Source organism: Podarcis gaigeae, assembly GCF_964106915.1.
Source record: "Podarcis gaigeae genome assembly, chromosome: 14".
Classification (NCBI taxonomy): domain Eukaryota; kingdom Metazoa; phylum Chordata; class Lepidosauria; order Squamata; family Lacertidae; genus Podarcis; species Podarcis gaigeae.
In genome coordinates, this window is record NC_139690.1 from 28,432,153 (window position 1) to 28,446,995 (window position 14,843).

Here is a 14,843-nt window from a genome sequence, read left to right on the forward strand (position 1 = left end):
TAACATTTGTAAAAAAAAACCCAGAAGCTTTTCTTTGGGGAATTATAGGGACAGAGCTACCTAAACTGTATAAAAACTTATTCATGTATGCTACTACAGTGGCAAGAATGTTACTTGCCCCAAAATGGAACTAAATAGAAGTCCCAACAAAGGAAGAATGGATATAAAAACATATGGAATATGCAAAAATGGCAAAACGTACCAGAAAAGTAAGAAATCAAGATAACTAACTTTTTATAAAAGAATAGAAATGGTTTATTGGATATTTACAGATAAATTGTAAACAGATCAAAACATTAAAGTAGATGAATAAATGAACAAATTAAGTTAATTTGGATATGCAGAAAATATTAAAAATACATTTAAGGAACCGCAGAAAGAGGGGGAAGGAAGTCAAGTTTTAAAATGTTAAAATGACTGTAAAATTATTGAAATGTATAAACCTGAAAATCAAAATTTTCTATTAGAAAAAATCATCCCCAAAATATAATTATGTACTAATTTATCTGATTGTCCTTGCATCTTCCTGCCACACTTGCCATCCTCTCCTGCCACACCAGTATGGCACACCACACACTTTGAGAACCACTGGGGTAAATGGTCTACTGGCCACGGCGCAGCTGAGACCATTTGGCTGACTTTGGATGGAAGACTCACTGGAGGGGGGCAGGCAAGATATTCATGGCCAGAAAGGGGTGCCAAGAGCAAAGGTTTTGCGTGAAGGTTGCAGGCTTGGCAGGAGGTCAAGTGGGTGCAGCCGTGGTGCAGGAGATGGTTGCCACCCCTGCTGCCATCCAGTGGGTTTTGGAGCTAGTTCTCTCACCGCTGCTTCTTCAGAATGACAACCAGCTCTTGGTGGATGGTGCTGAAGCTCGGCCGGTTCTGTGGCTCATATTCCCAGCACTTCTGCATGAGCTGGTACACCACCTCAGGGCACAAGTCTGGGATGCTCAGGCGCATTCCTGGGATTGGAAAAGACACAGCCAGGTCACAGGAGGATGGAGCTGGCAGGTGAGCTAATAATGTGTTTTGGTTGCAATTTCCTGGGACTCCCAATGTGTGGATTAAGTGCAGGCCAAAAGTTTTTCCATTAACATTTCTGTGCATTGGTACTTTCCCCCCATTCTTGCTCACCTTCAAAGAGCAAACTTTTGAGAGGCAGGAGAGGCACAATGCACACCTCCTTCCATTTTATTAAAAAATACTTACCACTCATCTTCCTTGGTGCCAGTCCATAGCATGGCTTCAGTGAGTGCCAAGAGAAGAAGGGTGCTGGTAGAAACCCAGACCCTCCAAGGAGACCAGAGACACAGCTTCCCCCCACCTCCTACCTAGCCTACCCTGCTAGGCTCTCACCCTTCTCCACAGCCTCGCGGGTCTGCTGGTTGGTCATGTTGGGGTACGGTGTGGCTCCTAGACTGAAGGCTTCCCAGAGCAAGATCCCAAAGCTCCAGACATCACTCTCTGAGGAGTACCGGCCTGAGGAAGGAGGAAGAGAGAGCAGGCATGAGAGGTGGCTTCTCCTAGATCAGTGATGGTCAGACTTGGTCCTCCAGCTGTTTGGGACTACAACTCCCATCATCCCTAGCTAACAGGACCAGTGGTCAGGGATGATGGGAATTGTAGTCCCAAAACAGCTGGAGGGCCAAGTCTGACCATCACTGTCCTAGATTCATGGTCCCAGGCTGGGTTCCCATGAACCCATACCTGCCTCTGGCAGGCTACACATCTATAGCTAGGAGCTGATATGATCCAAAAGCTCATTAGGGTATCCCTATACCAGTTTGGAGGACAAGGGGCCCTGCCTGCCTGCCAGCCAGGCTGTAGGGTACTACTAAAGCAGGTGGGCCTGGAGCCACAGCTGTGGGTACCGTGACTGAGTGCCTCTGGGGCTGTCCACTTCACAGGGATCTGTTTCATGCCACCAGTGGAGGCGTAAATGCCGTCCTCCTGCTCCCGCGACATCCCAAAGTCACTGATCTTCAGGGCGTTCTTCTCTGTCACGAGACAGTTCCGTGCTGCCAGGTCCCTGCAAGGGGTAGCAGATCCAAATGTCTGACTGGTGCTGCAGCTTCCCAGACACCAATGCCTGGAACTTAACTCCCAGCTCTTTCCCGCTACCTAGGCAAGAGACTCCCGGCTCCAGCCCCAAACATCACCTGATGGGTTTTGTACATGTAAACTAGCCTGTGCACATTGTAGCAGATTTGCAGGTAGCTCATTCCCTCCTTGATCAAAGATAGGAAAAGCCCACAGGGAGGAACTCTGCCTCCTTCCCCAGCCTGCTCCAGCCTTCCCCACCTGCCTGCTCCAGCCTTCAGGTTTGTAAGTGCCACCAACCCCACAGCACAGTCTCTGCCAAAGCAGAGAAGGAAGGAAGAAAGGAAGGAAACTCTTGAAGAAGAAGAAGAAGAAGAAGAAGAAGAAGAAGAAGAAGAAGAAGAAGAAGAAGAATTTATTATTTATACCCCGTCCATCTGGCTGGGCCTCCCCAGCCACTCTGGGCGGCTTCCATAAAAACCAAAAATACAGTAAAATATCACACGTTAAAAACTTCCTTGAACAGGGCTGCCTTAAGATGTCTTCTGAATGTCAGGTAGTTGTTTATCACTTTGACATCTGCTGGAAGGGCGTTCCACAGGGTGGGCGCCACTACCGAGAAGGCCCTCTGCCTGATTCCCTGTAGCTTTGCTTCTCGCAATGAGGGAACCGCCAGAAGGCCCTCAGCGCTGGACAGGGGTGGGGGTACCCACCGGTGGATGCAGTGCTTGCTGGCGAGGTACTCCATGCCTGCTGCCGCATTCTCCATCATCTTGAGCAGGTCCTTGACTCTGAGCTGAGCTCCCTCATTCCGCAGGAAAGACAAGAAGTCACCCCCTGTGAGATGAGAGAGGGAAGCTGGGTTGGGAGCCAGCTGGCCAGTGTCACACCAGGGAAGCTGGGAGCCATGGCAGGATAGGGAGCAGAGGCTCTGGAGCTCAGCCTGAGAGCTCCTGGTTGAGATTCCCTCCTGGACAAACCATCAGGGGCAGGAAATGTTTCTGAATACCAGTTGCCGGAAACTGCAGGAGGGGGAGAGGGCTGTGACCCTCAAGTCGTGCTTGTGGGCTTCCTTTCAGCATCTGGGTGGCCATAGTGAGAACAGGATGCCAAACTAATTGGGCCCCTGGACTTATCCAGCTGCCAAGCTCTGCTGAAGTCAGCAGGGAGAGAAGTAGGGCACCTGGAGCTTTGTGAATAAATGCTACTAGACTTAAAGGCAACACAGATTGTCTGTTCTCAAGAGGCCTCTGCAAAAACCAGGAAGCTTGCATGTATCTTGTAATGGCAAATGTAATGGGCAGATGTTTCTCCCTCCCCCAGCTGCAGTGCAGAAATCTTCCACCCAGGAAACAGACACACCCTACATACTGCTGGGGGAGTTTAAAACAGAAAGCCTAAAGGCTATGGAAAGCCATGAAATGCTGGGCTTACCCTGAACTAGCTCCATGACAATGTAAATGGGGTGCTTCTGGGTGCAGACACCAATGAGCCGGACAATATTTGGGTGGTTGTATTGCTTGAGGATCCTGCAAGGGGAGTGAGAGGATACACAATGAAGGGAGGGGAGGGCATGCCAAGTGCCAGCCAGGTAAGGGATTCCTCACCTGTCCTCGCTACCCTACCCCCAGTACAAAGATGCTAACGGCAGGGGCAGGGTGGGCAATGCTGCGACTCTGTGGCAAGGCAGCAGCACTGGGAGGATGCAGTGGTCTTGAAGCTCCCCCAGCCAGGCAGGTCATGAGATTCAGCAGAGAAAGGGGGGTCAGGGCAAAATGATCAGTCCCCACCATCTCTGGAAGACTGAAATCTCTGCCACTTTTCCCAAGGAAGGTGGGATGTCTGCCTTTAAAAGGCTCCGTACAAAGAAACCATGGGAGTGAGGACCATGGAATCTCCCACCAACACCACTCAGCTTGGATTAGGACACCTGCCCTGCATGCAGATGGACCCTGGTTCAATCCTCAGGACTTCCGGGCAGGGCCTGGGGGGAAAGATCCTTACCTGAATCTGGAGAGCTGCTGCCAGCACTGAGCCAGGTGGACTCAGCTAGAGGCAGCTTCCTACATTTGTTCCAAAGAGTTGGGAGGGAAGATCCTGTCCCCACAACATGCCCCAGAGTGTCCAGCTCAGACTCAGGAGCCGCCTAGCAATGTAGTCCCAGTTGCTCACGAGTTTGCTCCCTACACACCTGGCCTCTTGCAGGAATCGGGCCTTGAGCTCTGGTGGGAGAGTTTCACGGCAGGACTTCACAGCCACCGGGGTGTTGTCACAGCGGAGGCGCCCACTGAACACCTCTCCAAAGTTGCCCTGGAGAAAGAAGACAGATGGCACTACTTTCCTCTCCCTGCCCTTTTGCCCACAGAAACAGATTGCAAAATCTAGTCCAGGGAAGAGACTCCATCCCCTGCTGCTTCCTGGGTGTGCAGCCAGCAGGGTCCAGTGCTTCTGAATCCAGTTTGCACACCAAACCTACGCAGCTGGGTGTCTCCAGGGACCACAGAAGAAAGTGTCCTGGTGGTGGTGGTGAGCCAGCCAAGGCATGGCTCTAAGGGTGAGTCGGTTTGGACTGCTTCCCTTCAGCAAACAGGGCAGCAAGGAGGCTTGCCTCCAGCCCCTGGCCAGGCCTCCAGAAGGCAGGCTGCTGCTCTGCCTCTCTTACCTGGATTATTCCCACTTAACAAAAGGAAGGCTGAAGGGGAGAGGCAGTCAGCTGCTCCACAGCGCACAGCTGTTGTCAAGAGTCCAACAGTGGGACTCCTGAAGGTGGTGCGTAACAAGAGCACGCCTTCCACCTCCACCACCATTGCCAGGGAGTCACTCACCTGCCCGATGCGCTCCCCAAGCAGCACGTCCTCATGGTCTAGCACCCACTTGTCCTGCAGCAAGAGCAGCCCCTCAGTCACAGGTCAGGGAACTCTGCAACCCCAACCCTCCCACCCTTAGCCTGGCCCAATCTAGTGGCAGCAGAGGGTGAGGCAGGGAGCAGTACCTTGATGATGGGCTTTCTCAAGACAACACCACTCTTTTTGGTGATGGGCTGTTTGGTCTTCAGGAAATGGTCAATCAGCAGCGGAATGGTGGGAAAAGCTTCGCCCTCCAAGCGATACATGTTCTAAGGGGAAATCCCACAAAGAGCAACCGTCTTAGTTCTGGCACAGCCCTACGGCAAACACCACTGCTCTGGCATCTCCAATGCAATCTTTTAATATGGCAGCACTTAAACACTGAAACTCCCCGCCTATTGACATCAGATAGTACTTTAGCACCTACTAAAAGCATTTTTGTTTAGACAAGCCTATCCAGTTATGTAGAATGCTGAATGTTAATGTATGCTTTAATTTGTTTTAAGTTTATGGCTGATTTTACCTTTTTAATATTGTTTTTACTAATAACTTTGTTTTATTGTGCTTGTAAACCACTTTGAGGGGTGTATACAATCAAGCGGTGTATACATTTTATAAAATAAAAATAAATTGATAAATGTCCACTGTGCTAAAAACTACTGCAGGCAAGAGGATACTTAATTTCTTCCTGTTCATTCACATTCATTGTTCAGTTGCAATGGTTTTTTTAAAGTGAAAAGTTGATAAGCAATTGCTCTAGCAGCAGAGAGGAAACCAGCAGTTACAGTCTCATTCTACAGGAAACAGCTGGCAGAAACTAATTATAGGAATGTCTTGGTTGGGCAAGTGAACAAGAAGGAATTAATTAAAGGGGCACAAGATGAGAAGTAGAAACCACTAAAAATGAAAAGGCCAGGAAGGAAGCTATTAATTAAAAGGCCAGTGGCCTGGAGAAAGCCCAGAGTTTTCTTTTAAAATCCCACAAATTGAGTGTAAAAAAAGACTAGAGTACAAGCCCAAAAACATAGGAATGTTTTGGGATGGTCACAGTGTCATCTGGGTTCTCTACAAAAATTGACTGAAGAAAGGATTTCAATTCCAGGTGGAAGTAATAGCAGGGTCACCACGTAACCAGAGCCACAACTGTAGTGGCTACATTTGGGCTAGAATGGCTGCCTGCCTGCTTCTTTCTCTCCTCTGCCCACTTCACCCAGCACCACCATCCCATTTACAACACTCACATCAGCAGATTGGAGGATGAAATGACGAGGCTGAGCATCCCATAAGACTGAGAGAACGTACTCCTGCTTGCCTTGGCTCTCGCGCACCAGGAAGTCTCCGCTGGCCTGCAGCAGCCTCTGCACCTCCATGCGGGGGATGGCGCCGTGGTACCAGGCTTGCTGGCCCAGGGGTTTCTGCACCTCAGGCAGGAGGGGCACTGGGGGCGGCAGCTGCGGATGGAGAGAGGGGGAATGGGCACAGCCAGCCACAGTGCCAGCTCCCTTTCTAGCAGAGAAGGCCAGGAAGGAAGAGCGTGTGGAGGAGCATCTCCACACGCGTTCCCTCCTCCCAGTTACTCCCAGCACATCCTTGGCACTGCTGATTCAGAAAGTAGGGCAGAGCAGGGAGACGAGTGGGTGGGTGGGTGGGTGGATCAGGGGGTGGGAGGCACTCACTGTGAGACGTGGTCGGAAGATGCCCGAGAAGTGCTGCTTCAGGACCTCCAAGGCTGGGATCCGACCCCCATCACGCTCTGCCTCCTGTCCAAGAAGGAAGGCACAGAGTGAGTGCCAAGGTCAGGATGGACTGCTGCGCACTGGCTCAACCAAGCTAGAGACAGTGTGGCATAGTGGTTAGAGCATCAGGCTAGGACCTGGGAGGCCAGAGTTTCGACCTCCTCTCTCACTGGGTGGGTGGCCAGTCACTGCATCTAAGCCTAACCTACCTCACAGGGTTGTTGTGAAGATAAAATGGGAACAGAGGGAAAAACACATGCCACCTTTAGTTCCTTGGAAGAAAGGTGGGATAGAAGTCAAACATTTCCCAGGTTTGCCCACCCCAAAGGCCAAGGAGCCAGGAGCATAACTAGCTGCTCTGGCCCCCGGAGCGGTGGGGGCAGGGCGATCTGCGCACGGGGGTGCTGCAGCGATCTGCCATGGGGGGAGGCGCGGCAAGCTGCCCACGGAGTCCACCTGGTAGACGAAAGCCCTACGCTGCCATTTTGGGCAATGCGGGGCCCCGAGCCACCGCGTCACTCCCAGGAGAAACACGTGGCTCGGGCGTGCTGTAAGTGCTGACTCCTGCGGTGTGCCATTTTGTCACCCCCCTCAAGGATGACACCTGGAGCGGACTGCGCCGCCACACACCCCTTCCTATGCCCCTGCAAGGAGCTTGCCCCATGGGCTTGCAGTGATCGCACCCACAGTGGCTCCACGCACCCCAGACGACACCGATTGATTGTCCTCCTGCAGGGCTGGAGCAGGCGGCGGCTCACGGGTTCCCAGCTTGTCCAGCCTGTGCCACAGCAAATCCCGCTGTGCCTGAATCTTGTCCTGCGTGCCCTGGGCCAGATGGCTTTGGTGCTGGGCTTCATGCAAGGCCTGGCGCTTTCCCAGGAGCAGGATCCTGCAGGAGAGAAAAGCGGGGAGGGAGAAACACCCATGCCCAGTGGAGCAGTTGAAGCTGGGAGGGCACCACAGAGCTCCTGCCAGCCCCTTCCCTTGGTGCCCAAGGCCTTGGCCTCACACCCAGCCTCACCGTTCTCCAGGGCTCACAGCTGCCTCTTCCTTCTGGATTTCAGCCTTTAGAATCTGGGCACGCTGCTGGTGACCTCGGGTGTTTTCTATGGCGTTGGCCAGCTCCTCCTCCAGCGAGGTGAGGCTGCAACAGGAGAGAGGCATGGAGGCTTCAGCTAGCCCAGGGACCAATGGCGCAGAGGGTTCTGCCTGGCTGCAACTTGCCTCCAGGTCATAGAAAGATCTACATTGGCTCCCAGTACGTTTCTGAGCACAATTCAAAGTGTTGGTGCAGACCTTTAAAGCCCTAAATGGCATCGGTCCAGTATACCTGAAGGAGCGTCTCCACCCCCATCGTTCTGCCCGGACACTGAGGTCCAGCGCCGAGGGCCTTCTGGCGATTCCCTCGCTGCGAGAAGCCAAGTTACAGGGAACCAGGCAGAGGGCCTTCTTGGTAGTGGCACCTGCCCTGTGGAATGCCCTCCCACCAGATGTCAAAGAGAAGAACAACTACCAGACTTTTAGAAGACATCTAAAGGCAGCCCTGTTTAGGGAAGCTTTTAATGTTTAACAGACCACTGTATTTTAATACTTTGTTGGAAGCCACCCAGGGTGGCTGGGGAAACCCAGCTAGTTGGGCGGGGTATAAATAAATAATAATAATTATTGTTATTATTATTATTACCATAGAATGGTAGGTCGGAAGGGACCACAAGATTCAACCCCCTGAAAGGCAGGAATTTTTGCCCAACATGGGGCTTGAACTCACAACCCTGAGATTAAAAGTCTTACGCTCTGCCGACTGACCTTTCCCAGCTGCTTCTTAGCAGAACATCTCTGTCTTCTGGGCTCTCAGCAAGGCAAGAGAAACACCCAGAGCGCAGAAAAGAGGGAGGCTGGTTGAGCCAGAGCTCCATCTTAGCCCCACCTGCCCAAATCATTAGCCTCTGCTCTCCCACCCAAAGTGCTGAGCCCTGATCTGTGCTCCATGAGGCTGGAGTGGATCTCCCCAGAGATGGGCCTCCTGCGCCCTTTTTGACAGGAGAAAGGGAAGGAAAATTTCTACAGGCACAGCTTCTCCCCCCTGGCACTGCAGCAGTGGGGGACGCTGCCCTTGCTCTCAGTGGTTAGGACTGAGCCTGCAAAATCCCACCCTTACTCCCCCAACCAGTATTGGAAACTCAGATAGGTAAGCTATTCACCAAGTGGCACCTTAAACTAGGTTGTGGTCACCACAACGGAATATCTTATTTGCCAGGGGGTTGGACTAGATGACCCTTGGGTTCCCTTCTATGACCTCAACTCAGGGCCAGATTTAGGTTTCATGAGGCCCTAAGCTACTGAAGGTAATGGGGCCCTTTATATGTTCAGCTGTCCTTTGTCAACAACAAACTGTTGCTGTTTTTTATGTTGAATAAATGCTATATGGTAATTTATGGACCTAATAGGTATCTAAAGCCATTTTATTTGTTTTTTATCTTATATTTTGGAAATGTACATCCGGGTTTCCCCCCCTTAAAATATTTTTGGGGGCCCAAGAGAGTGGGGCCCTAAGCTATAGCTTGTTCAGCTTATAAGTAAATCTGGCACTGCCTCAACTACATCACTTGACTACAGCTTACTCTTACAGCAATTCACTTGTCCCAGTATGCAAGAAGGAGAAACACACACAGTGGAAATGGAATTAACTATGGGCTAAGGCAGAGGTTTTTAAACTGTGGTTGCCAACCTGGCGCCCAGAAATCTCCACATTGCCACAATTGGAACCTGTGCCAGTAGCAAAACGCTCCTGGCTAATTTCTAACACTGCCCCCAACGCACGTGTGCTGCATGCTTTCCAGTGTCAGCTCATTCAGCTGGAGCTCCCCCGCTTTCAGGCCCTCTGTCTCCATCTCCTCCAGCAGGCTTGTGTCAAAGGTCACCACTGCAGGGGCGTCGTTCCCACACCTGGAGAGAGACAGACCAGAGGAGGGTGGCAGAGGCTGCTGGCTGGGAAATCCAGCCCCCAGAATCTCAGAGGAAGCACAGCAGGCGCTACCTGCACTGGGGATGAAAGCCTTCGTATTCCACATCTGGGCGGAGGCGCTCAATGGCTCTGCCCATGGCTTGGTGTACCGTCACCATCTCCTCCTGCACCAGGCTGGTGATGCTTGCGTACTCCTGGAGGGTCCCCTTCCTGCCAGCACAGAAACAGGAAACTGCTGGTGGAGAAACTGAGCTGCTGGTCCTAATTCAAGGTGCAAGTTCTAGTACTCAAAGCCTGAAATGACTTGGGACCTGAGTTCCCAAAGGCACAGTCCCCCCAATAGCAACCATCTCAGGCTCTGTTAGTAACACCACTGGGCCTGTTTCACTGCCCTTGAGCCATGACAGGGCCTTCTTGGTGGCAGGTCCACATTTGTAGTATGCCCTCCCTGGTGGGGTGTATCTCCTTCTCTCCTGATTGTTTTAAACTGTTTTTAATATTGTTTAAAAACAACAACAGTGGGAACATGCAGTGAAGTGTTGATGAGAAATCAAATCATCATCATCATCATCATTCAGGGGTTGGGCTAGATTTGCAGGATTTGCAGGGGGTTGGACCAGATGACCCTCCAGGATCCCTTCCAACTCTACAGTTCTATGATTCTAAAAGCATTCCTGTTCATCCAGGCCTTTGATGGCTGCAATGTGCTATTCTTGGCAATCTTGAGGGCATCAGCTGTGAGGGCACGGGACTGTTTTAAAGGTAAAGGGACCCCTGACTAATAGGTCCAGTCGTGACCGACTCTGGGGTTGTGGCGCTCATCTCGCTTTACTGGCCGAGGGAGCCGGCGCACAGCTTCCAGGTCATGTGGCCAGCATGACTAAGCCACTTCTTGCGAACCAGAGCAGCACACGGAAACGCTGTTTACCTTCCTGCTGGAGCTGTACCTATTCATCTACTCACACTTTGACGTGCTTTCGAACTGCTAGGTTGGCAGGAGCAGGGACTGAGCAACGAGAGCTCACCCCGTCGCAGGGATTCGAACCGCCAACCTTCTGATCGGCAAGTCCTAGGCTCTGTGGTTTAGCCCACAGCGCCACCCGCGTCCTTATAGACTGTTTTACATGGAGTCAAATGTGCTACTATGGTTGGTGCTGCTTCTCCATCTCACCCCCCTCCAGCCCTTCTGGAGCCCCTCTTACGTGATGTGGGCCATTTCCTGGTGCAGGCTGTGCAAGGACTGGAGCACCCCAGGCAGGGTGTGCTGGTAGTGGTGGTTGTGCTGCACCTCAGCCGCCTTCAGGGCCAGCACATACTGGTTGTGCAGGGAGTAGAGCTTCCACAGGCTCCGGACATATCTGTCCTTGGCCTTCTCTCGGTCCTTCTCTGCAGAGAGAGCGCAAAAGCGTAGGAGGGTCAGGAGCGCCAATGCAGTCATGCTCAGTAAGAGATTTCTGTCCCGTGGCTGACACGGCTAAGATGCCTGGGGCTGGCAACTAGGTGTCATGGCACAGGCTATAGCCTGCCCCAAGAGACAGAAGAGAGGGAGAGAAACAACTCCGCCACTCAAACCACCGCCTCCTTATGATAAACTTCAACACTGCCACCAAGTAGATCTCTCCATTTTTATCGTGCAGTTTCCACTAGGCAGTCCTTCAGCCTTCTGGACTCTAACTGGCCTACCCAGCTCCCAATAATGGGTAAAGTAGTACAACACTTAGATGAATGGGATGAATGACAAGACTAAGATTTGGGGGGGGGGGGCACCAAAATAAATAAATAAATAAACCACTTACTTAAGTAAGGCAACAAGTTTAGCTAAACTTAGATTGACTTGTTACTTTACTAAAACCTTTACAGTTTGGGTGGTTACACAAATACAAATAAATGCATCCAGCTATGCTTATTCTAGACAGTTTCCCTAACCATGTCAGTATTTTATCAACTCTTATCCCTCGGTTAATCTTCTGGATCCTTTAATGGTCCACTCCCAGCTCCTGCATCTTGAAACTCTTGAAGGTTCTGACTCCACTGCTCTTTCCTTCTTTAGTTCTGCAACTTATTTTCCCGGTCAACTTACATACAATATTTTCACTCCCCATCCCAACCTTTTAACCAATCGGGTAGAGAGTGGACACCTGGTTACATTTGTGTTTCCCCTTAATTGCCAGGCTCCTAGACTTCCACACACAAACACACATGGAGAAACAGGACACCCTGAGCAAAACTTCCCTCCAGACTTTTGAAATACCAGCTATTTCATAACTATTTCGAGTTCTTTCAGGCTAGGTGAATGGGCAAGCATTTCGAAGCTGCAAAAGCTGCGTTCAGAGGATGCTGCATTCCTCTGAATACCTTCGGCTGGGAGGGAGATGTTCTTGGGGATTTTCCAGAACAGGGCACTGGCCGAGACAGGTCTTTGGGCTGACCCAGTTGGGCTCTGTGGGGGTCTCCAGCTGCACCCACCTTTGCTGGCCTCCTGGTATTTGCGCTTGGCCTGAGCACTCTCCCGGACATGGCTGCGGTACTGTGCCTTCAGGCGCTCAGGCTCCTGCTGGGTGGTCTGGAAGAGCCAAGGAAGAAAGGGGGCTTAGAAGTCTCCATACAGAGAGGGTTTGCAGTTGCGGGCTTCCTGCAGAGGGGTGGACTAGACGTCCTCTGGGGTCTGAGTCAGATTCCAGCCACATGCAGCCTTGGCACCAAAGCCCCGATAGAGCGCCACCGCAAATGCCCACCAGGGGCCGCTGCTGCGCAACCCGGACGGGGCGGGCGGCGTGCGCGAGGGTTGGTGGGCTGCCGTACCCGGAGGAAGTCCTGGCTCATGTGCTGCCACTGCTCGCTGTAGCTCCTCCGCAGCTGCTGCTTGTCCCGAATGAGCTGGCCCAGCTTGTGCAGGGGGCCCGAGACCAGCGCCTCGGCGTGTCGCTGCAGGAGCTGGCTCAGGGCCTCCGTCTGTGTTACCAGCGACCACCAGCACTGCGGGCAGAAAAGGACCAGGAGGGCAGACGGAGAGAGAGAGAGAAAGACGCAGAGAGGGAGAAGCTGCCCAGCCACCCCCCTCCTAATGGAAAAGCGACGGGGAGCCTCCCCAGGGGAGGATGGAGGGAAGGGTCAAGGGAGCTCCGCGCCAGATGGGGGGGGGGGGTGTTTCCTGGGAGCCTACCTGGGTGACCTGGCTGTTGCTAGGCTGGCCGCCGCTCTCCTGCTTGCCGGCCTGGCTGTGCATCTGGTGTAGGAGGGCGGCGTACTCTCGGTCGCTCTTGGCGCGCTGGCCCATCCACTTGCGGAGCCCCTCCAGCAGGCGCAGCTCAGCCTCCTGCAGCTGTAGGAGGGCGCTGTGGCCCTCGGGGCAACCCAGCGCGAGCTCAAAACCCATGGTCAAGCAGGCAGACCAGCAGCCTTCGCCCTGCAAGGGAGAGCCAGCGCCGTCAGCCTGCCCCGACGGAGCGGACTCCCTGGCATGGTTTTCCTGAGAAGCGGCCGGGCCGCTGCAAGTTCCCTTTTGCGGCTGTAGCCTTGCGGCGCTCCCTAACGTAACACCCCAGCAGTTCCGGAAAGTGCCTGCGAAGAACCCAAGTCCCTACTCTGAGAAACTGGACTCAAGGCAGGTGCCGGTCCGGCTCGGGGGATACCGCCGCCCACTCACCACCGTCAGATTTGGTATCCGAGAGCTCCCTTCCCCCAGTCGAGCAAGTTTTGCAACCTGTTCAGAGTTCATCTCCCTACCCCAATTTGCAAGAGGCTTCAGCCAGGAGGCTGCACTGTGGTGGTGCAGTGACACCCAGCACTCAAGTGCGCCTGCTGTGCATTGGTGCCCTGGGCTGCTGAGGACCACCCAAACTCCCTCTCCTGTTTTGGAGTTTCTGTCTCCAGTTTCGAAGGCAACAGGAGTCTCCAAACATCACATTTTCTGTAGAAGGCCCCCCCCCCCCATGCTGGCTGGTGGTATATTAGGGAAGGGGCTGGTTGGGGGTCAGTGGAGCCTTTCTTGTATCCCTGAGGAAGCTCCCTTCTGCCCTTGGACATACCTTGCCGGGGTGCTGTCTGAATCGGCACGACTCCTTCCTGGGCCATGAGCACTAAAGAGGAACAGGAAGACTCCACAAAACCTCCAGGCATTGCAAGATCCCCCTTCCTGTCTCCTGCACTCTCTCTGTGGCTTCTACCCCCACCCAGGCACTTGGACGCAATACCTCCTTAAGGACCAAGAGGCTCCTTCAAATTAAACTACTTTTTATCTAGTCCTGTCCTTGTGAGACAATTCATCAACTCAGCTCCACCAGGTGGCCTTCACAAGATGCCTGCAGGCAGGACACAAGTGTCATCACCTTCTCCAGCTGTTTGGTCCCAGTGCCTACTGCTATATTCAAAAGCACGGGGTGTGTGTTTGTCTGCTGGGCATCATAACTAGTGGCCACGGAGAGCCTTTGCCCCCAGCGATTTGCCTAACCCCCCTTTTAAAAATGGGAAGTTGGCAGCTGTGACTGTAGGTCATGGGAACAGATCCCAGTTTCACTATTATGCTGTGTGAAAAAGTATTTCTGTTTGCCTGCCCTGAATCTTCCACCATTCAGTATCATTTTGGAATGCATTGGGGAAAGTTGCCCTTGTCCACTTTCTCTAAGACATGGGCAATTTTATAAACTTCTGTCACATTTCCCTCTTTCCTATACGATTTACTCAATAAAAAAAAATTGGTGTGGCGCAAGCAAATTTTTATTCTGAAAGTGTAGCTAAGAGAAAAAATAGTTTGATAACCACTGGGTTAAACAAATGTCAAATTTCCAGGTAACGTAAATGATGCACATTTGACAGTGAAGCAGTTCTGTGAGCAGGCAGGGTCACTTGTGTGGCTTTAAAAGAGGATTAGACAGATTCATGGAGGAGACTATTGGCCATAATGGTTATGCTCTGTGCCTCCAGGTGGAGGCAGCAATGCTTCTGAATACCAATCGCTGGAAGTCACAGGAGGGGAGGGCTCAACTTCTTATTGTGGGTTTCCCTTTGGGGCATCTGGCTGGCGACTACAAGAAGAGGACACTGGACTAGGTGGGTCCCATTTGGCCTGATGCAGCTGACTTAGGTTCTTACATCCGGACTGGACTGTGCCTGGGCAATACGTTGGCCTCCTTGATTCTGCAGCAGACAGTGGCCAGGGAGACCCAAACCAATCAATATGGATCAGCCAGAGGCGGTCTGTTAGCAGCCTGGGAGGTGTGAGGCAAGCCTGTGTCTGTGGCCAGGCACCTGCAACCC

The 14,843-nt window shown here is 52.3% G+C and overlaps 1 protein-coding gene across 1 annotated transcript; it reads right to left on the bottom strand.

Moving 5' to 3' along the window:
• Positions 1–231: 231 nt before the first annotated feature.
• FES (FES proto-oncogene, tyrosine kinase) lies at positions 232–14,052 on the bottom strand. The gene is made up of 19 exons (XM_083710760.1): positions 13,616–14,052; positions 12,751–12,993; positions 12,390–12,563; positions 12,054–12,150; positions 10,790–10,973; positions 9,660–9,797; positions 9,443–9,568; positions 7,644–7,766; positions 7,325–7,511; positions 6,563–6,646; positions 6,128–6,337; positions 5,033–5,155; positions 4,866–4,919; positions 4,232–4,350; positions 3,475–3,569; positions 2,754–2,877; positions 1,872–2,029; positions 1,357–1,479; positions 232–962 (listed from the first exon to the last, which is right to left on the bottom strand). The coding sequence occupies exons 2-19, from the start codon at positions 12,961–12,963 to the stop codon at positions 820–822; spliced, it is 2,475 nt and encodes an 824-aa protein (XP_083566886.1). The 5' UTR covers positions 12,964–12,993; positions 13,616–14,052; the 3' UTR covers positions 232–819.
• Positions 14,053–14,843: the final 791 nt, after the last annotated feature.